The 22658-nt window shown below is 40.2% G+C and overlaps 1 protein-coding gene across 1 annotated transcript in view; it reads right to left on the reverse strand.

Annotated features, from left to right (window-relative positions):
• Positions 1 to 1332: 1332 nt before the first annotated feature.
• Positions 1333 to 22658, reverse strand: part of Noc3l (NOC3 like DNA replication regulator) — a 37422-nt gene continuing 16096 nt past the window's right edge. Inside the window, exons 11-21 of the mRNA XM_028882912.2 lie at positions 21786 to 21917; positions 14162 to 14242; positions 13751 to 13851; positions 12331 to 12403; positions 12187 to 12250; positions 12038 to 12109; positions 11542 to 11723; positions 10118 to 10246; positions 8498 to 8595; positions 6033 to 6117; positions 1333 to 5109 (exon numbers count right to left, since the gene is read on the reverse strand). Coding sequence (XP_028738745.1) covers positions 4981 to 5109; positions 6033 to 6117; positions 8498 to 8595; positions 10118 to 10246; positions 11542 to 11723; positions 12038 to 12109; positions 12187 to 12250; positions 12331 to 12403; positions 13751 to 13851; positions 14162 to 14242; positions 21786 to 21917 — 1146 coding nt within the window. The 3' untranslated portion in view covers positions 1333 to 4980. The remainder of the gene's footprint in view (positions 5110 to 6032; positions 6118 to 8497; positions 8596 to 10117; positions 10247 to 11541; positions 11724 to 12037; positions 12110 to 12186; positions 12251 to 12330; positions 12404 to 13750; positions 13852 to 14161; positions 14243 to 21785; positions 21918 to 22658) is intronic.

Genomic DNA, 22658 nt, shown 5'->3' on the forward strand with positions numbered 1-22658 from the left:
CTTTGCACATTCTAAAAAGAGACATGTCAAAAATACACCACACAGCTTTCACGCCAGTGGAAGATTCTTGCTGCGCCAGCATTCTCTTGCCAACGAAACTCAGACTCTGTTCTCATTTGGGGAGTTGCACAGCACTGAGGGTTCCCTTTTAAATAAAATAATAGGTCTATAACAAGTGCACAGTGCTGCCTCATTTTAAAAAAATATTCTGGAAACATTTTATCAAGTTTCTATAAATTAAAGAGGCCAAATGATTTGGGTCACCTTGGGTTGCAAATTAAATTTCTGGTCCTACCAGCCTGAGCCAAACAAAAGGTAATAAGATGCAGAGTAAGCCTTATGGCCTAGGTTTGTCCTGCTCACTCTCATGGTCCTTAGCACAGATGGGGATTTGATATAAAATGAATCTGAAACAGACCCCATACTCAAATACTGATGTGAACAAACCCAGCCTGTTGCATCCCAATTTAGATTAAATGACTCATTCTGTTAAAATTGAGTCTTTGAGATTTTAGCCAGGACATTTTGCTAAAAAATGTACATAAGGTCAGTGAAATGGCCCAGAGGATAAAGGCCACACAAACCTAATGGCCTCAGTTTGATACTCAGACCAATGGAAAAAAGGAGAAAACTGATTCCACAAAATTATCCTCTGCCTCCATGTGAGCCCCCACATCATATATACATACATATACACACATAATAAAATAAAAAAATATTAAAAATAACATATACACACATAATAAAATAAAAATTTAAAAATAACTATCCTCTGCCTCCATGTGAGCCCCCACATCATATATACATACATATATGCACATAATAATAAATAAAATAAAAATTTAAAAAATATAAACAGTTGATTATAGAAATGTGTCAGTTAATGATGGGGACACATTCTGAGAAATGCATTATTTGGGAATCTCGTATGAATATCAGAATATACTTACACAAGCTAAGATGGCTACAGTGTCACTAAGCAAGAGGGTTTCTTTTGAGGTTTATTATAACACTATGGGACACCCCACACAGCAGTCCATCATGATCAGAGTATCACTGTAAGGTACAAACCTGCATTACAGCTGACTAGCACAATCTGGTGTTTTCTAGAAACACTAAGTTTTGACTAAAAGCTTACCTGAATTACACAGCCACACCAGTCTACCAAATGCAAGAAATAATCCTATTCATAATGAATTAGAATGACTATTGGAATTATCCCTATCACCATTTTATATTTTTTTTAGGATATAAGAAATCTGGTTAGCAAATTCTTAATCAGTAAATTTGGTATGGAAAAGAACTTAAATATGCAAGCTGCTTTTATTGCAATTTTTTTTTTTTTTTTTTTTTTTTTTTTTTTTAATGTGTGAATGTGAAGTCCCTGCAAAGGCTTACAGCCTACAGAGAAATGATCTGCAAGAGGCAGGAAGGAAATCAGGTTCAACACAACTTACTTTGCTGGGCTGGTTCAAACTTCTAGACTCTGACACCAGGGAGTTTATTTTAGCCATATTTAAGCACAAGCACAACTTTGGAAAAGAAAGTTTCCTGATGACAATTCACTCCATCCTGTGTGTACAACATTTAAGCCACATAAGTCTACATTGAAACTCTTTACAAAGTACCTGTGGCTTCTTCCATAAAGATAGGTACTATTGTCTTAAAAAACAATGGTCAAGATAAGGGTCTAGGGGTAATGACTGAGGTAAACATAACAGCCCATGGGAGTCAAGATTGTAGTGGCCCTAAGATAACACTGAAGTTACTCAGGCTGTCGTAAAGCACAAGTGCATGGGTTTTATTGACTGGGAAGCAATGCTCAAGGTCTACAGAGGGAGAGTCTGGGATAAACAAACATAATAGTCTGGGCGATTGATTCAGGTGAAGCCAGGGCTTACAGATAGCAAAAGATTAACAGGTTGTAAACTACATCCATTCCCAGCATTCTGGGTAGAAAACAGGTAAATATCTCCTTCCTTTGAAGAGACAAGCCTGCCTGTTTAACTTTTCTGATTTCCCTAGTACTTATCAAGGTGAACAAGGACCTTTTACCCTCTACATGTACCCAACTTATAAAAAAAAAAAAAAAAAAAATCTGGCAATAAAGAATTAGAGTGGAAATCAAGCGTGATACTTGGTAGGAAGGTGATAGAGACCCTCTTCCTTCTCAGTCACCCATCTGATGACAACTGATTATTGGACAAGATAAGAATACTAGAGAGTGTCTGGGAATTGAGCAGTAAGGACACTATCTGAGCAGAAATGCCCTCATGAGGTAAGACCTCTTCACACGTTATCCACAGCACAAGTACAAGTTTACAGTTTCCTGCTGACCAATATGGAGTCTGGACTCAATAAAAGTGGAGTTACAAGTGCCTTGTTTTAACCAGATTTGTTTCCATAAAGGCTTCCCATTTCGATGGCTCTGGAGGTACTGATGGCTCATGAAGGCCCAGTATAAAATATGCCAGGTCTTTTTAAAACCCATCTTCCCCTTCCTGTTCCCTTCCAATATCTCTGCACACACTAAAGGCTTGGTTCTAAAAAGGAACAAGGACTGGCTTTGTTGCAGTAAAATGGAATTAACTCTAAAACACAAAGCTCCATAGATGGCTACACTCTCCTGTCAATAAAGAATAAGGTGTTGGAGCTATTTTCTTTGGTCGTATATTTGACAGAGTGAGAGGTGGCCCCCAGAAAGGTGACAAGGTGCACTTTTAACCCCTTTACTGTTGTCTCCTCAAAAGCACCAAGGCCAGAAAAGGTGAACGGATAGGTCTACAAGTCATCAGACAGCAAACCCTTAAACTCTTTCTCACCCCCACCCCGCCCCCCAGGAACCATGGTTAAGCTACATGTTCTCTGCAATCTTTTCCTAAAAGTAACCAAAGCTAAAGATGTCTGACACAAGAGTAGGTTAAATAGTGGCTTTTAAACACATCCTGAGCCTGCATTATGAAGATACCCTGACATCTCTTTGACTGAACACATACTGTGCTTATTTCAGATGATAGCCTCTGAACTTAGAAATAATTCTTTCTGACAGTGAACTGGGTAATGATGCATTTTTAAGCAGTGTGAACTACCTGACTTGGCATCAAAGATCATGGAGCACTAAGACTGTTTTACTCCTACTATCCCACTTCAGTTTTAAGTGCCTAGTGTACTGCTGGGCACATAGTAGGTGATCAAGATCTGTCTTCAAAAAAATTAAGGCTATAGTTTAATATAGCCCTCAAGGTATATGTATATGTGCCTGTGATTACTAATGCCTGTAATATTTATCTCCAAAAAGGAAACATTAATACAAAGCTATATAAAAAAGTTAATATACACATACAGTTCATCCTCAAATTCATATATGCTATTCAAATGCTAATTGTATAGATTTATGGTCCAAGTATGACAAGAAACTGAAAACTGTAAAATAGTCATGAAATACCCAATCAATCAATTCCTGTTTTAAAACTGACTTTGGGGTTCGGGATTTAGCTCAGTGGTAGAGCACACCTTTAATTCCAGGCAGAGCTTTCAAAGTTCCAGAATAGCCCAAGCTATAAAGTGAGAGTCTGTCTCAAGGAATTAAAAAAAAAAAAAAAAGACTTACTTCTGAATTCAATATAAGAATACACTCATGTTCCAACCCAGCTGGTAATTATCCCCTCATTTCTCTCTCCTCTAGTACCTGTTGACCTCGTCTTCCCAGACACCCACATGCCCAGCTTAATTCTCAAAAGGAGTTAATGGCTGGCTTTAAACTGGTAACTGGTCACTGTTCCAGAGTTTGCTGGGTGGTAAGGGAATTTTCTGTTTTCACATTTTCATGAGGAAAGAGCTCTAAGTCCCAGGAGCACTGGCTTTCTCTGGTGCTGAATTAACAGTCTATTTAGCTGAACTGCTTTTCACTAACAATAAAAAACAAACTTTCACAAGACTATGAAGTAGAAAAGGAAGCTACTTTATTCAACTCTTAATAGTAGAAAATACTTATGTACACATTTCATAAGTCATCTCTACAATATAGCAATAGCTATTGTATAAAATAGTGCTTTTTAACTCTATGTATAAACATATACAGTTTTTATCTATAAGAATCTAAAAGAAAAACACTTTCCTAGCTTGTCAGGAACCAATATCCCTAGAGCACAGTGGAAATCTCGGATCTGCTTTCATCCTCTTGAGCAATTTCCCCATCACTCTCATGTAAAATAATAAACACAACTTCCAAGATTCTAAAATCTCATTCAAACTTCCTTTGAAACAAGTCATATTTTTTTTGGTTTCTTCAAGACGGGATTTCTTGGTGTAACAGCCCTGGCTATCCTGGAACTCACTCTGTAGATCAGACTGGCCTTGATCTCAGAGAACCATTTGCCTCTGTCTGGGATTAAATGAGTGTGCCCATACACCCCACACACCCCTGGCAATACTCATTCCTTCTAAAGGTCAGATTTAATTATTCCTTATGTGTATCATTCAACAAGAGCCAATGAACAAAAGTCTAATTTTAAGCTATTTTAAAAAAATCTTTACAAAATCTATTTGCTTTCATCTATGCTGCTGCAATAACAATATTTATATAGTTATAAAGAGGATTTAATAGCTGTCTTGCTTAGTTTTTGTCAACTTGACATACAATAAAGTCACCTGTGAAGAGGGAACCTCAACTGAAGAACTGCCTCCATCAGACTTGCCTATGGGCATGTCTGCAGGGCATTTATAGAATTAATGACTGATGTGGTAGGGCCCAGCCCACCACCAGTGGGCAATGCTATTCCTGGGCAAGTTGGCCTGAGCTGCATGAGAAAGCAAGCTGAGTAAGCCATAAAAAGCAAAGCAATAAGCAGTGTCTTCTGTGGCCTCTGCTTCAGTCCTCATATAGTCATTCTTAGGAAGTGTTCCTGTACATGAAGAAGGCCCTCATGTATCTGTATGTGTCTCTGAACATAAGACAGTCACTGACTCTTCACCTTTATTCTACTGTAAAGATGTTTTCAAACATTTTGCGAAATCCAGTGGTATCTCAGTAGCAACTTCATTGCAGTATCTTTTGATTAGTTGATTTAAATCTTCATTCAAAAATGAGTCCCCTTGTAAAAATTTATCCTGGAACAAAAGGTTAAATTTAATAGTTAGAACTACTCATATTGTGCCAGGTAGTGGTAGCACATGCCGTTAATGCCGTTAACCTCAGCATTCAGAAGGCAGAGACAGGCGGATCTCTGTGCGTTCAAGGCCAGCCTGGTCTACAAAGTGAGTTCTAGATCAGCCAGAGCTATACACAGTGAGACCCAGTCTCAAAAGGAATAAAAACAACAAAAAGAAATATGGTAATGAGAGATGACCAGTCAGGTCTTGGACATACCCTATACTGAATGAAAGTCTTACCAATCACCTCTATAGAATTTCAGCCCCATGTATCCAACCCACTCTCAACTCCTAGAGCCAGGCCTTTGTGGTCAATACTTATACTCTCAATCCATGGGAGGCTAAGGTAAGACAATCATAAGTTCAAGGTCAGCCTAGACTACAAAACAATACCATGTCTTAGAAAAAAGAAGAAAAAAGAAAAGAAAATTGGTAGAGTTGAATTGCTAATAGACACATTGATTTAATGTTTGCTGAGGGATGGTCTGCATGTCAAATTGCTCTGATTGGTCAATAAATAAAACACTGATTGGCCAGTGGCCAGGCAGGAAGTATAGGTGGGACTAACAGAGAGGAGAATTGAGAGAACAGGAAGGTGGAGGGAGACACTGCCAGCCGCCATGACAAGCAGCATGTGAAGATGCCGGTAAGTCACGAGCCACGTGGAAAGGTATAGATTTATAGAAATGGATTAATTTAAGATGTAAGAACTAGATAGCTAGAAGCCTGAGCCATTAGGCCAAACAGTTTAAATAATATAAGCGTCTGTCTGTTTATTTTATAAGTGGGCTGTTGGACTGTCAGGGTTTGGCGGGACCTGGAGAGAAAACTCTTCAGCTACAAATGTTTATTTCCTCTATTAAAAAAAAAGTCTCACATACCTTCTTTTTGGAGTTTGAAGGTTCAACAGGAGGGTTGAATGTCATTGCTGCCATACTGTAAGTCTCAAAAAGTTCAACTGCAGATCTATAATTTAAAAAAATATAGGATATGCAGAGATACCACCATCTGTATAACTTTAAGAGCTACATTGTATCTGAAGAATAACATCAAGCATTCAACCAACTCATTCATTTAAGATACAAACTAGCCAGGCTTCCTGGTATATGCCTTTAATTCTAGCAATTTAGAGGCAGAGGCAGGTAGATCTCTGTGAATTCAAAGCCAGCCTGGTCTACAAAGCAGTTCTAGGACAACCAGAGGTACTTAGAGAGACCCTGTCTCAAAAATAAATAAATAAAACCTAACTTCCTCTGTAGTATCAACATTATCTTACTAAAGTTATCTCAGAAAAATCTAGTACACACTCAGAAATGCAGGCCTACAGCCCAGGAAGAGTGCTAAGCAGATGTCGACCAGCTCACATGATTGAATCCCAGTTCAGCTAGTGATATTAATGACAAGCAACTAAATCTGTCACTGGAACTAGAGGAGCAAAGCATGGAGCTGTCACCCACTGACTTTAAACACCACTCAATCCTTCAGCTATTAGCCTGGATCAAAATCAAGGACAGGACATTCATGACAGAAAATATGTCAATACCCAGACCATGTAAGCAAATCTTAGTCATCTGGGGTTACTATGAGCAACATTACTCAAAAGAGTGGGGTAAGGACTGTACTCACACCCCAAGTTACATTCCCCAAGGAAAGAAAGCCTTTTCTGCTGGCCAAATCTTAGAGATAAACCCAGGCTTCATCTTCCTCCAGAAAAGGAAAACTGGCACAGAAGAGGCAAATGTTTATGACTATCAGTGAAAATATGCCAGAATAATTACTAAAAACCACGACAAAGAACCTACTCTTTTCCCTTTTTTAAGGAAACCAATGTTAGGAGTCAGTTGAGGATGTGACTCAGTGAACAGCGCATACCTGGCGAATGCCAGATCTTTGCTTATGTTCCTTGCAATGCAAAGAGAAAGAAAAAGGAACACGGCTAGAGACAGACACGGGAAGCTGTGAAGAAAAAGCAGCCTCTGTATTTAGTATGGCCAAAATCATCTCTATTTACCACCAAGGGTTTATAGAGAACAACAAAGCTGAGCCTCATTTGGAGGGCACAGCAGCCGACTATATTGGCAATTTAAAACATACAAAACATGGGCTGAAGAGATGGCTCAGTGGTTAAGAGCACTCGTTCTTGCAGAGGACCAAGGTTCAATTCACAACCATTTGTAACTCTAGTTTCAGGGAATCTGATGCACTCTCATGACCCCTAGGAATACCCAGCACACACGTGGTGCACAGACATATGTGTAGGCAAAACACTCATACACATCAATGAAATAACAAAATCTAGTATTTCAAGGTAAGTAAGAAAAGTGAATTTTAAGTGAATTCTTCCAATCTTAAAAGGTAACAACTAGGCCGGGCGTTGGTGGCGCACGCCTTTAATCCAGCACTCGGGAAGCAGAGTCAGGCAGATCTCTGTGAGTCGAGCCAGCTGGCTACAAGTGAGCTCCAGAAAGCGCAAGCTACACAGAGAAACCTGTCTCGAAAAACCAAAAAAAAAAAAAAAAAAAAAAAAAGTAACAACTAGCCAGGCATAGGGTGCATACCTATAATCTTCCCAAGTGCTTGGGAGGTGGAGGGGAGAGGATCAAGAGTGTAAAGTCATCACACACAAATACATTCTTATATGATTAAGTTTGTGGCCATCCTGGGCTCCATGGGACCCTGTGTCAAACAATCCAACAAAAATATGAATTTCTTCTGTTTTGTTCAGACTTTAAGGACAGTATGAAATCAGTAGGTTATAATTCATATGATTCTAATTAAAGAAATCAATGGGCCTATAAAAAAAGAAAAACCTGGGGCTGGGCAGATGGCTCAGTTGTCAAAGTGCTCATCCTGCAAGCAAGGGGACCTGGGTTCAATCCTAGTCACCACACTAAAAAGGAAAAAAAGCCAGGCAGTTATTTGTGATCCCCAAACTGGAAAGGCTGAAAAATAGGATGGCAGCAAGTCTAGGTCCTGTCTCAAAAAAAGAAGGTGGATAATAGCTTCTCAGGAACAACACACAATTTGACCCTCAGCCTCCCTAGGAGCTCTTGTACACACATGAACCACCCCCCCCACCCCACACACACAAACACACAAATATAAAGGGACAAAGCCCAGGTTGAGTTTTTTAAGTCTTAGAATAAGTTGGTTCTTTGGGTTTGATCCCAAGCACAACAAACAAACAAATAAAAACAAACCCTAAACAGGCCAGGTGACATGCATTTTAGTCACAGCACTTGGAAGGCAGAATCAAGTGGATCTTTGAGTTTGAGCCAGCCAAGGTGACATAGAGAGAGCCTGCTCAGAAACCAGGAACATAAAGCAATGCACTGTCAAAAGCTACCTTCGGCTCAGCTCGGGCTTGAGGGCCTCAGAACCTTCAGATGGTGCCCCAGCAAGTAGGTGAGTTGCAAATCTTTTCACTACAGGATGGTAATGTCTCTGAAGAGGCAAAGAAACATTATTCACAAGTCAGTACTTTTGAAAACACAAGCCACAGATTATTTTACAACTTTAAAAAAAAACCAAAAACTTGTATACAAATCACATAGAGTATTGCCTTTGGACCAGGAAATTTGCTGCGAGATTATGTCTCCTACAAATGACAGGGAAGCTTCACCCATGGCACCTCAACAGTATGGCTTTCTAAACAAATATGAACAAGGACAACATCCAAGAGACTCACTAATGTGGAAGGAGGAACTCTGACAAGGCCCTACTCCTAGGCAAAGAACTACAAGTAACTAAGGACTGCAGAGAGTGGAAGAATTAGTCTTTCCCAGGGTTGATCCCCTTAATTGTTATCCAGTACCAAGTGGTCGGCCCTGTCTATGCAACAATAAACAGACTCGGCAAGTTGTATTTATGTATGTTCATGTATTTATGTATTTATATTATATATAATTTGTGTGTGTATGTTTGTGTGTTAAAGAAAAAGGCCATTAATTAGAGAGGGAGCCAGGGATGGTGGACATGAGAGGGAATGAAGGGAAGAAAGGGAAAGGGGGAAAAAGATATTTTTTAATTTTTAAAAAGAAAAATCTTTTTAAATCTAAAATATTATTAGCCAGGTGTGGTGGAACACACCTTTAATACCTCAGGAGGCAGAGGTCTCACAGAGATCTCTGAGTTCTAGAACAGCCAGGGCTACACAGAGAGTCCCTGTCTCAAAACATAAAACAGAGTATTACCTCAGTTCTCAGGATTAAAATACATATCTGGGGGCTGGAGAGATGGCTTAGTGGTAAAGAGTACTGACTGTCCTTCCAGAGAAGCCAGGTTTGACTCCCTGAACCCATATGGCAGCTAAAGGCTGTCTGTAGCTCCAATTCCAAGGGGGATCCAACATCCTCTTTTTGCCTCCATGGGCACTGCATGAACATGGTACATAGACATACATGCAGGTAAAACATTCTTACATAAAAATGTTTTTAAAAAAGAAATACACATTTGTGAAATGACCAAGTTAACAGTATTTAAAAAAAAAAAAAAAAAAAAAAAACTACCAACAGGCAGTTTCTATTTCATAGTGAAAAATAATTGACCATAGTTTCTATAAGGCTCACTCTACTGCTGGCCTCACTATAGGATCCTAGCACTGTAGGTGAAACTTCTTTGCAATGGAATCTACCAAAATCTCCTTGGATAGAATCCAATGTAGTATAAATGTGCCTGATAAAAAAATCCTCTTTTTTTCTGAATAGTGTTGGGGAGTCTTCAATAAATCTCCCTAAGTTCATTACAAAACTACTACCACTCTCTCCTGTTTAAAAAACATACTCAACACCTTAAGGAATATAGTATTAAAGTAAGGTTCCTACAGAAGGCATCCCAGAACACACCCATGAGCACTCTAGCAGTAACACTTGAGGAAAAGGTGAAAACATTCTGCTCACTCAGAGATCAGAGAGGAGGGAAGGGCAGGGGGAGAGGGAGTGGAGGAGGAAGGGAGGAAGGGCTGTACCCGCAGTGTGTGCAGCTCCCACAGCGCCGTGTTCTGGGCATTGCAGTACTCTGGCTCCTCCAGCTCAGGCAGGAAAACGCCACTGCCCTGAGACTCATTATCAAGCAACAGATCTGTTCTGGGAAAAGTCTGCAAGAACATCACATTAAAAGGAAGAATTAAGTAAGTTAATTTAAAGAATGTAACTGGCCTATACTTCATTTAAATTTGCAGTTATAATAAGGGCTACAATTTTAACATCTTTAAGCCTAGTTTTAATAAGAAATAATTTACATCTTGAAAGATGTATCATGAAAGAATGTCTTAGTTTGGAGAGATTTACCCAATCTGCAAAGATGGCATATTCTTCCTACCTTCCAATCTCACTTTAAGGAATCTTTCTTATAGAAATATCTACAGCATCATTTATAAGAGCAATTTCTGTATTAATTAGGAGAACAAAGAAGCATAAAGAAGCCAAGCTGTAAGTGTGAATCCACTTCTACCTATTTCTTAATTCACAACAGTTTACTGAGAACATTGCATGTGGGCAGCAGGCTGGGCAGCAACTAGAGCATGCCTGCCACTCACCCCAGCTCTACAGTTCACCAGCACTGTCTGCTGAGGTGAGTCACTTCCCTCCTCTGCATCCTTAGCCCAGCTGTAAAGCAGGACCAGTAACAACTGCTAGAACTATCTCAGTTATAAAAACTAAGTATTATCTGTGAAGTGCTTGTAACAATGGCAAGTGAACTCTAAGAACTGTGTTTGCTAAACAAAGAACTAAAAAAAAAACTTTAATCATTAAAAACATAAAGTAGGAGATTTATACTGACATGAATGTCTATCATTATACAGTCTAAAAACAGCATATAACATAATTCACATCGTCTCCTTTCCATGAAAACAAGATGTTTGTGTGTGACACAGGCACTTGCACAGGACAGTAAGGACAGGCACCAGGTGGTGAAAACGGCTGCCTTCAGGAGCTATCACTAATTGCTTTGTTTTGCTTCTCTTAGCACCTGATTCTTTACAAATGTGAATTTTCTTTTTCCCCCTTTTTAAAGAAATGTGATCTCACTAAGCTGGTGCCACACGCCTTTAATCCCAGCACTGGGGAGGCAAAAGCAGTCAGGTCTTTGTGAGTCTGAGGCCAGGCTGGTCTGCAGAGCTAGTTCCAGGCCAGCCAGCATTACACAGTGAGACCCTGACTTAGAAGAGAGAAAGACAGGCTCTCGTCTGCGGCTCAGACAGGCCTAAAACTCTTGGGCTCGAGCTGTCCTCCTGCACCAGTCTCTGGTGTAACTGTAGGCATGAGCTGCATCTGGCTATGAATTAATCTAGTTATAATGATAAAAATTCAAGGCAAAGAGACACACACCAAACAAGCACAGTGCCAGTACCCCAAAAACTCAGCTCTACTTCTTCACACCACTACTTACATGCATCAATATTCTGGTAGTTGCTAAAAGGCCAATGCTTGAATTTGGAAGAACCTGCAGAGCAAGTGTACAAAGGCGCTTGATGAAGGCAAGAGCTCGCTGATGAGAAACCTGCTTTCTGCGCTTGCTTAGCATGACATCAAGGCAGTGGAGTACAATCTCAATACCATCGTTGGTAGCACCTAAAACAGACACCACAGGCCATTCTCATTATGCTTTCATTATGCAACCTTCTCAACTCCAGAAAACCCTCGAGATGAATCATCTACCTGCTGCAAACCATCGTCCTGGTCAGTAGAGCAATGCGTAAGAGATGCTCTGGAATGCATCTACTGCATTTCCTGTCAAGCCCGGAAGTTCTTTCATTAACTATGGGTATATGACAAGGGCAAGGCAGCATTTTATGTACCAGACCCTATTTCTCATCGGCTACAATTATGATCACAACATAGTCTCTTATACATACGTACCAAACAAGCATCTTCTAAAAACATACCTGCGTGCAGTTTAAACAGCGTTTTGTAGAGGTGTGTATAGAATTTCATCGGGTCAATATTGAGAACATCACCTTTGAGATAATAACAAACACAAATTAGGTTACAGTCTTCAGGGACAAACTAAATAAAACCTAAGACAGTAACTCACCTTGTCCAGAAAGAATATGAAAAGCAGTTTGAACACAGTGAAGACTTTCTTGATAACTTAGGTCCTTAAAGAAAAAATTAACAAGTGAGAATGATTGTTGCCATTTATATGTTCAAAAAGTAATTCACTGATAGAGTTACTTACACCAGACTCAATGAGGGTATGAAGAACCACTAACAAATCATCAAAAAACTCCACATTTATAAGATGTGCAAACCTAGAATCAAATAAAACTTAGTTACTAAATAATCCAAAAGTAGAAATAAAGCAAGTAAAATAGCTTTACTATAAAACTGCATTTTAAATATTACTTATTTCAAATTGTTATTCATAATGGAAATAAGTGATCACTGACAGCTTTCACTTAATTCAGACTGACTTGTTACACCATCTCACACTGCTGGACATTACACTTGGTAGGAACATATGAGGCATCAGACAAAAAGTACTCTCTCCTGAGAAACAAGTTACCAAGAGCAAACAACTGCCCTGACTAAATGCATTAGTTTTCTACAAGTCATAACAAGGCAGCAGAAATAAGCTCTCAGGAAACAGGAAGCAATAAAAAGAAAGGAGTCTGCTGGATGGTGGTGGTGTATACCTTTAATCCCAGCACTGTGGAGACAGAGGCAGGCAGACCTCTGTGAGTTTGAGGCCAACCTGGTCTACAGAGTGAGTTGCAGGACAGCCAGAGCTGTTACACAGAGAAACCCTTTCTTGAAAAACCAAAAAAGAAAAAAAGGAAGGAAGAAAGAAAAGACAGGATTCTGCCATTTATAAGAACATGGATTTTGGAGGTTGAGGGAGCTACCAAACATGGCTAACATAGCTAAGTTTCAAGTTGCATCTGCAGTGTGTGTTATATTTGTATTGGATAACAATGAGTACAAGATACCACCTCAGATTTAATAGCTATTACTTTTAGCTAACAATTCCTAAGATCATCAGTGTTAAAAGCACACATATGATCTACTTTGGCAGGAACAGATACAGAGAGCTAGAGAAATGATCTGCAAGCCAGGTTAATAACACAGACTTAAGATTCATGTGTGTCTGACCCACACCAACTGTGCTGGCAGATAAACAACCACACAGGACAGAAAGGAATCAAGAACTGGGGCTGGCAAGATGCCAATGGTGCAGAGCATTTACTGCTCTCTCAGAGGAAGGTTCCCTCAGCACCCACACGGCAGCTCAACACCATTTGTGACTCCAGCTCCAGGGGACCCAAGCCCTCTTTTGGTCTCTGCAGGCACTAGGCATGCACATGGTACACAGACATACATGCAGGTAAAAGACCCATACACATAATCAGAACAGAATCAAGAACTGAGAGGTCAATCTTAGGGATGCCAGAAACATGTCAAGCAGAAAGAAAAAAGGTAAAATTTAAAAGGCTTGAAATGAGAAAAGCAAAAGGCCCACAAGGAAAGGCTGGTGACTGAAAAAGGAATGGGAAGTGGAGCATTAGGACACATCAGGGGACATTCTGAGAGTCACAGCTATATTGCCACTACGTATTTACAGAAATGCATCTAAAGGGTTCAGCCTGCACAGCCCTTACTTGGCAAGACCTTCTAGAACCGCTGGCAGAAGAGGTGACCTCTGGGCCTTCTTCAATATTCTGAAGTAGGTCACAAACACAATATTCAGAGTCTCTGTGTGCTGGCAGGGAAAGCAGACAAGAACACCTTAGACGTAGCTGGTAGCTCTCCTTGAATTAGCACAATCACGACTTTCTTTTCCCCTTCTCATCCCTCCCAGAATTCAGACTTTGAAACAAAACAGATGAAGACACACATCTGGTGATTTCAGACTGGCATGCGTCACACTGTACTTTCTTATATGTCACGAAAATCATCTGCCTAAGACCCATGAAACACATCATAATGATAATACAACTTTAAGTTGAAACAACTATAACTAAAAATCATTTAACAAAGCATTCTGGGAGTATGACAGTGGAGTTACCCACCAACTTCAGCTTTCTCTCTGTGCTCTCTGAAGCTTCAGCCTCCCGAAGTTCCCGCTCCAGTTTCTCCTCTGCTTTCTTCCACTGAAAAGAGAAATGAGGGGGAAAAATAAGTAAAAAAACGTACCAGTGAAGGCAAAAATGAGGCAGAGTGTCCACACTAGCACACAGTAAGATCACGTATGGTCTATGAATATAAACATGAACAGAGTAGAAAAGAATGGATAATATACACAGTGAGAGCTGGGCGGTGGTGGCACACACCTTTAATCTCAGCACTTGGGAGGCAGAGGCAGGCAAATCTCTGTGAGTTCGAGGCCAGCCTGGTCTACTGAGCGAGATCTAGGACAGGCACCAAAACTACACAGAGAAACCCTGTCTCCAAAAATAAAAAACAAACAAACAAACAAAAAGATACACAGTGAGCTAATTTAGTATCACTGGCTACCCATAGGAAAAAGGTGGAAGAATGAAATTAGAGAAAGAGGGACAGAGAGGATCCCTCTCTAACAATGGCAACAACCAATGTTTATAAAGATCGCCCAGCACCATGAACTTGGACATGTGCTATATATGTCATCTCATTTCAACTGTAAATTGACCCTTACAGGTAGGTACTATTTGCCCTTTTTCTAAATTAACCTTCAAAAGTGTCAGTAAATGAAAAGTGACTGGATTTCAACCCAGATTTGAAAGACTAGCACTCTGAGCAATAAAATAATTAAATCAATAAAAACTCAAATGAGTGCTTCCTTTCTGTCAAGAAAAATGAAGTCTGTATTTCATGATTCTTAATTGCTTTTCACAGACACACACAAATAAAGAAATGTGGAAAACCTTTTTTTTTTAAGTTGGGAGGGGTGGCTGCTGTTCAGTGGGGAAAGACACTTGCTGCCAAGCCTGTCAACTTAGAGCAATCCCTAGAACACACAAGGTAGGCAAGAGCTTCCACAGACTGTCTTCTGACCTCCAAACACACATCACACCATTCACATGTGCATACATGAAAATAATTAACTAAAACCTTAAAAATAGCTCTAACCAAAGGATAAGTCTACATAGTTTAAAATTTAAAAAAAAAAAAAAAATCTGTTGCTTTCTGCCAACAATTGTCAGTCCAAGTTGATTATCAGAAAAAGTGATATTGAAGAGGGCAGGACGAGGAATGAAATGCTCTAAATACTTTAGATTCCAAACTTGTTCTATTTCTTTTTTGAAAGGAAATCTTGTTAGGTTCCAGGTGCTGGTCTCAATCTGGACTCAAGCAATCCTCCTGCCTCACCCTTCCAAATAACTAGGAATATGAATACATATATGCTATTTCATATAACTACCATATTTCAATATTTTTATGACTTAAGTATGATTTAAAACTGGGTGTGGTGGTGGACGCAATCAGCACTCAACAACCAGCGATCTTGTGAGTCGAGAGCTGAAAAGACCAAAGAAAAAAAAAAAAAAAAAAAAAAAAAAAAAAAAAAAACTGGGTGTGGTGGAACAAGCTACAACCCAGCATTTTGGAGGTAGGAGAGGAAAACTCCAAGGCCAACATAGGATACATAGTAGGACCTTGTCTCAAAAAAAAAGTTCTTTCTTGACAGCATCATCAACAAAAGGCACAGGGAAAACCAGATGTCCACAAAGAGAAGGAAGGTAGACACCTATCTTTCACCCTGCATAAAAATGAACTCAAATGGATCAAAGATCTACTGCAAAACTTGAAACTCCACAACTGCAAAAGAGAAGGGAGAGAGGATGCATAGGCGTAAGTGAGGACTTTCTAAGTAGAACTTTGGTTGCTTGGGGAATAAGGCCAATGAGACCTCATGAAATGAAGATATTCTGTACAGAAAAAAAAACAAACAAACCACCAAACAAAAAACAAACAAACAAACAAAAAAAAAAACACCCAACCCTGTCAAGGGAAGCCTACAGAATGGGAGAGATCTTTGCCAGCTACATATCTGACAGAGAATCTAGAATATATAAAGAACTCAAAAATCAAAGCATCAACAATACAACTACCTCAACCAAAAGTGGATAACAGATCTGAACTCAGGGCCAGGGAGAAGGCTCAGCAAGTAAAGGCATCTGCTATCAAGCCCAATGAACTGAATTTGATCCCTAGGACACACAAGATGAAGAGAACCAACTCTCACAGCTGTCAAAATTTTTAGGAAGATCTGAATGAGGCGCTAGAGAGATATGTGGTTTAAATGAGAATGTCCCCATAGGATATGTTTGAATGCTTGGTCCCCAGTTGATAAAACTAGGAAGGATTAGGAGGTGTGGCCTTGTTAGAGGTGTGTCATGAGGGGTGGGCTTTGAGGTTTCAGAAGCCCACACGAGTCCCAGTTTCTCTCTCTCTGCAATTTTCCAATCAGATGTTAAACGATCTCAAATACGAATCATGTTATCTCTCAAATACTGATCAAGTACCATGCCTGCCCGCCTGCCACTGTGCTCCCTGCTGTGATGTTCATGTATTAACCCTCTGAAACACAAGCCAGCTCCCAATTAAACATTTTATTCTATAAGTTGCCTTGGCCATGGTGTTTCATCACAGCAAAAGAACAGGAACTAAGACAGCTAAGCAGTTAAGAGCACCTGCTGCTTTTGCAGAGGACCCAGGTTTAGTTCCCAGCAGTTCACACCAGTTCACACCAGTTTGTAACTCCAGTTCCAGGGGATTCAATGCCGTGGACACCAGGAACCCATATGGTACACATACATACAGGTAGGCTAAACCATCATTTACATAAAGTAAAATTATAATTAAAAAAGATCTGAAAGCTGAGTGGTGGTGCATGCCTTTAATCCCAGCACTCAGGAGACAGAGGCAGGTGGATCTCTGTGAGTTTGAGGCCAGCCTGGGCTACAGAGTGAGTTCCAGAAAAGGCTCCAAAGCTACACAGAGAAACCCTGTCTCAAAATAACCAAAGGAAAAAAAAAAAAAGTAAAATAAAATAAAAAAGATCTGAAAGAGAATTTTCAAAAGAAGAATGTAAATGGCAAATAAACAAAATGTTTTCAACATCATTAACCATAATAGAAATACAAATTAAAAGCACTTGGGAGTTTCTACCTCACCCAGTCAGTATGGTTATCATCAAGAAATCATTAACAGTAGGGCAGTGGTGGTGCATGCCTTTAATCCCAGTACTTAGGAGGCAGAGGGAGGCAGAACTCTGAGTTAGAGGCCAGCTTGGTCTACAGAGCAAGTTCCAGGACAGCCAAGGCTACCCAGAGAAACCCAGTTTCAAAAAACAAAAAAAAAAAAAAAAAAAGAAAGAAAAGAAAAGAAAGAAGGAAGGAAGGAAGGAAGGAAGGAAGGAAGGAAGGAAGGAAGGAAGGAAGGAAGGAAGGAAGGAAGGAAACCATTAACAAATGCTGGCAAGGGTAGAGGAACTCTTGTTCACTCTTGGTAGGAGTATAAACCAGGACAGACGCTATGAAAATTAGTGTGGAGATTACTCAAAAAGCCAGAGACAGAACTGCATGTGACCCAGGTATTCTACTCCTAGACAGATATCCTATTACAGAGCTACTTGCTCATCCAAGTTCACTGCTGCTCTATTCAAAATAGCTAGGAAAAAGGAACAGACTGCATGTCCATCAACAAATGAATGGACAATGGAAATGTGAAACATACACACAATGGAATTTTATTTAGGTCTAAAGAGAATGAAATCACAAAATTTGCAGGCAACTGGATGAAAGCACAGAAAATTAATACTGAGTAAGGGAAATGGACTAGACACAAAAAAATGTCACACACTCTCCCTCACATGTAAATTCTAGCTTCCAAACTCTGTGCATTTAAGAGTATCTGCAAGGCCAGGGGTGGTGACCCACACCTTTAATCCCAATACTCAGGAGGAAGAGGCAGGAGGGATCTGAGTTCAAGGTCAGCCTGGTCTGCACAGTGAGTTCCAGAACACCAGTACTAGGAAATTACAAAAAGGTATTGGGAGGGAGATGCCTTAAAGGAGGAGGTAGCAAAATGAAAATAATACCAAAAGCAGAGAGGGTGAATACTGGGGATAGAAAGATTTAAGCAGGGTAAACAAGATAGGAAGGGGCTATTAACCAAATCAGAGGCATATAAAAACCTATTAGGTCTTAGGGTTTCTATTGCTGTGCCAAAACACCATGACCAAAACACCATACCAAAAAAGCAAGTTGGGAAAAAAATGTGGTACATATACACAATGGAGTACTACTCAGCAGAGAAAAACAATGAAAGCATGAAATTTGCAGGCAAATGGATGGAACTAGAAAAAATCATCCTGAGTGAGGTAACCCAAACCCAGAAAGACAGTTATGGTATGTACTCACTCATTGGTGGATTCTAGATATAAAATAAAGAACAATCAGACCACAACCCATAGAACCATAGAGGCTATATATATAGCATGGAGGTCCCTAGGACGACTGTGGCATATAATAAATTTCAGTTTTACTCAATTATTAAAAAAAAAAAATAGCCAAATGAATGGAAACACATGAACTATGAACCAAAGGCTGAGGGGCTCCCAGCTGGATCAGGCCCTCTGAATAGGTGAGACAGTGGATTGGCTTGATCAGTTTGGGAAGCAACTAGGCAGTGGGACCAAGTCCTGTGCTCATTGCATGAGTTGGCTGTTTGAAACCTGGAACTTATGCAGGGACACTTGGCTTAGTCTGGGAGGAAGGGACTGGACCTCCCTGGACTGAGTCTACCAAGTTGATCACAGTCCTCGGGGGAGGACTTGTCCTGGAGGAGGTGGGAATGGAGGGTGGGCTGGGGGTAAGGGGAGGGCATGGGAAGGGAGAGAATAGGGGAACCCATGACTGATATGTAGAACTGAATGGTATTGTAAAATAAAAAATATATATCACAAAAAAAAAATTAATTAATTAATTTAAAAAAAAAAAAAAAAAGCAAGTTGGGGAGGGAAGGGTTTATTTGGTTTATACTTCCAGATCATAGTCTACCACTGGAGGAAGTCAGACAGGAACTCAAGCAGGGCAGGAACCTGGAGGCAAGAGCTGATGCAGAGGCCATGGAGGAGTGCTACTTACTGGCCTGCTAGTGGAATGTGGTAGTCTGAATGTAATTAGCCCCCATAATCACACAAGGAGTGGCATTATTAGGAAGTAAGTGTGGCTTTGTTGGGAGTGGGTATAAGTTTGCTAGAGGAAGTGTGTCACTGTGGGGGCAGGCTTCGAGGTTTCCTGTGTTCAGGATACCACCCAATTTCTCAGTTGACTTCCTGTTGCCTGCAAGATGTGAGACTCTCCAGCACCACATCTGCCTGCCCGACACCATGCTCCCCATCATGATGATAATGAACTGAACTCTGAAACTATGTGAGCCCCCTCAATTAAATGTTTTCCTTTATAAGAGTTGCCATGGTCATGGTGTCTCTTCACAACAATAAAAACCCTAAGACACCTATCTTGTAACCAAATTTATTTATTTATTTTTTTTAAAGCAAGAGTTTGAAGGGAGATACCCTGCATGCCTAGGAAAAGCTGCTCCCAGAAGCTGTCAGTTTTTAAACAAAAATGCCAGTGCTGGGAGTAGATAGTTTCTCATGAACTATCTGGGGTCACAGAGCCCCAGAAGTCCCTTAGGTAATACAGGTTCTTACCATTCCTCATTGGTGCCCACTAGAGCTAAACAATAAGACCCTGTTGTTGGAGACACCATATACCTTCTATTGATGATATAGAGAAATCAAGCTGGAATTTAGATAGAACAATGCTCCCTGCTGACTGACTTTCATAGTCCCTGAAGGTGCTATACAGCTACTGGGCTGTTATCTAGTTGTGAATCCTACCTTTTGGACTGACCACTCAAGCAAGACGTGCCCATCTGTGCATAGTAGCCTACTGTTATGGGACTTAAGACTTGCTTCACAGGACAGAATATAAGCCTGGTACTGAAGACACAGCAAAAAAACTATAATGAGGGAGATCACAGGCCCTAGGGGAGAACTGAATACTGTTAATTAGCTAAACTGACATAAGCTTCAAGTTGCCTTCTAAATATTTATGCTTACACTCACAGATGAATGCTACTCTCAGCCTTAATCAGAAAAACCTCTTTCAGGTGAACAGTTGTGAGTCCATGGACTCATGGCAGCCCCCGATGATGAGAATAAGTGATAGGTAAGTGCACAGCTCAAAAGAATGTTATCATCCTCTCTAAGGCTCTGGGAACAGTGCAGTAAAGGGGGAAGAAGGACTGTAAGAGTGGGAAATCTATGAAAGTCATCTTCTGAACAAGACACAGCCACTGCAATCATGAATTAATGACAGCTGGGATGTCTGCACTAAGTCAAGGGTGCACCTGTCAACAGCCAGGCTGGGAGGAAAAAGGAGCTCAGACAGGCCCCCCACTAAGTGCCGAACTATTGGTTACTAATAGATTTAGAGAGAGGGGAAAACTGCCTTTGGTTGTTATACCCAGATGACCCAACCAGGCTCCAATCAATACTTTAAATGGTCACAAATGGCCCAGGTTAAACTAAATGGGTCACACAACCCATAGAACCATAGAGGCTATATATATAGCATGGAGGTCCCTAGGACGACTGTGGCATATAATAAATTTCAGTTTTACTCAATTATTGAAAAAAAAATAGCCAAATGAATGGAAACACATGAACTATGAACCAAAGGCTGAGGGGCTCCCAGCTGGATCAGGCCCTCTGAATAGGTGAGACAGTTGATTGGCTTGATCAGTTTGGGAGGCAACTAGGCAGTGGACCAAGTCCTGTGCTCATTGCATGAGTTGGCTGTTTGAAACCTGGAACTTATGCAGGGACGCTTGGCTCAGTCTGGGAGGAAGGGACTGGACCTCCCTGGACTGAGTCTACCAGGTTGATCGCAGTCCTCGGGGGAGGACTTGTCCTGGAGGAGGTGGGAATGGAGGGTGGGCTGGGGGTAAGGGGAGGGGGTGGGAGGGGGAGAATAGGGGAACCCATGGCTGATATGTAGAACTGAATGGTATTGTAAAATAAAAATATATATATATATATAAACAAAAAATAAAAACTGAAAAAAAAAAAAAAAAAAAAAAAAACTAAATGGGTCACAAAATGAGCCTGAGAAAGAGACTACTGTGTACATCTGTGGGGGTGGAGGGATTGATCGAGACAGGGATGAGGGGACTGGACCTGCCTCAATTGAATCTACCAAGCTGAGCTGAATCCCCAGGGGAGTCCTTGCCTTGGAGGAGGTGGAAATGGGGGGTAGATTGGGGGGAGGGCAGGGGATGGGGGTGGGAGGAGGGAGGACAGGGGAATCCATGGCTGATATGTAAAATTAAATTAATTATAAAATTAAAAAAAACAAAACAAAACAGTGGGAGAGGGTAATCAGAATACACTATAAATATGTGTGTATATATATACATAACATATATGTACATACATATATGTACATAACATATATGTACATACACAACATATATATACATATATATATAAAACTGTCAAACAACAAAAGTAATCAAAAAAGGTCCTTTCTTAACTATGATTTATATAAGATTTATCTAATTACACTTTGATTCCACTTGTAATCCAAGATCAATCAAAGCAGAATACTTAAATGAAATGAAAAAGAAAATAAACCAAACCTTTCTTTGCATTCTTGATAGAGTTTTTCTCTTTTCCTTGAAAGTCATGAATTTCTTTGGCTTGTTAATGTCCTCTGTATCTTTTTTCACTTCTACTTCCTTGATTCGCAAGCATAAAAATGTTTTTAACATCTAATATTGGAAAAAAAAACAAACACACAGCTTAGTACTCACATTACCCCCAAAGACTGTAGAAAAGAACCTAAGCCAAATGTGTTGAATGTCTTATTCACACACACAGCGTTCTACCCTCTCTGCTATCATACTCAGACATCTGTCTACGAAGGGACACTAGTATTTGGCTAAAGATTCAGAACAGCTCATCCATGAATGTAAGGGACAAGCAGCATGTGCACTGGCAGACAGAGGGCGCAGGTGAACAGGCCAGAAGAGTTGGAACTGTGTGAAAGAGACAAACCAACACATTCTAAACCAGCTGTACTCTACCAGATTTTGCAATTAATAGTGCCAGCGTTCATCTGATCCTCACAATACAAAACGGCACCAAGAGAACGAGATTTGGGACCCTTCATTTTCTCTTGAAGGAGCCACCTGACTGAATTCTCACTGAAGTCATAGCAGCTTTCAGGAGACAAACTCTTGACAACCACATGATTTGTAATCTTTCCATGTTTCAACTTGTGCATATGGAAGGGAAGGTGAATATTTCAGGTAACAGGACTAAAAAGCATGGGATGAAAATGAATAACAAAAAGTGTATAGTGTGAAGTGGATCTAAAGTTATTCTCAGTATTAGAAAGACAAATTTCAAATATTCTGTAGGCATTCTATGTGCTCATAAAATATTACCAGCCAATGAAAAACAACTCCAAATTGATTAAAGGAAACAGTTTGTAGGGAGCCGGGATTGTA

Source organism: Peromyscus leucopus, chromosome 1 (assembly GCF_004664715.2).
Source record: "Peromyscus leucopus breed LL Stock chromosome 1, UCI_PerLeu_2.1, whole genome shotgun sequence".
Classification (NCBI taxonomy): Eukaryota; Metazoa; Chordata; class Mammalia; order Rodentia; family Cricetidae; genus Peromyscus; species Peromyscus leucopus.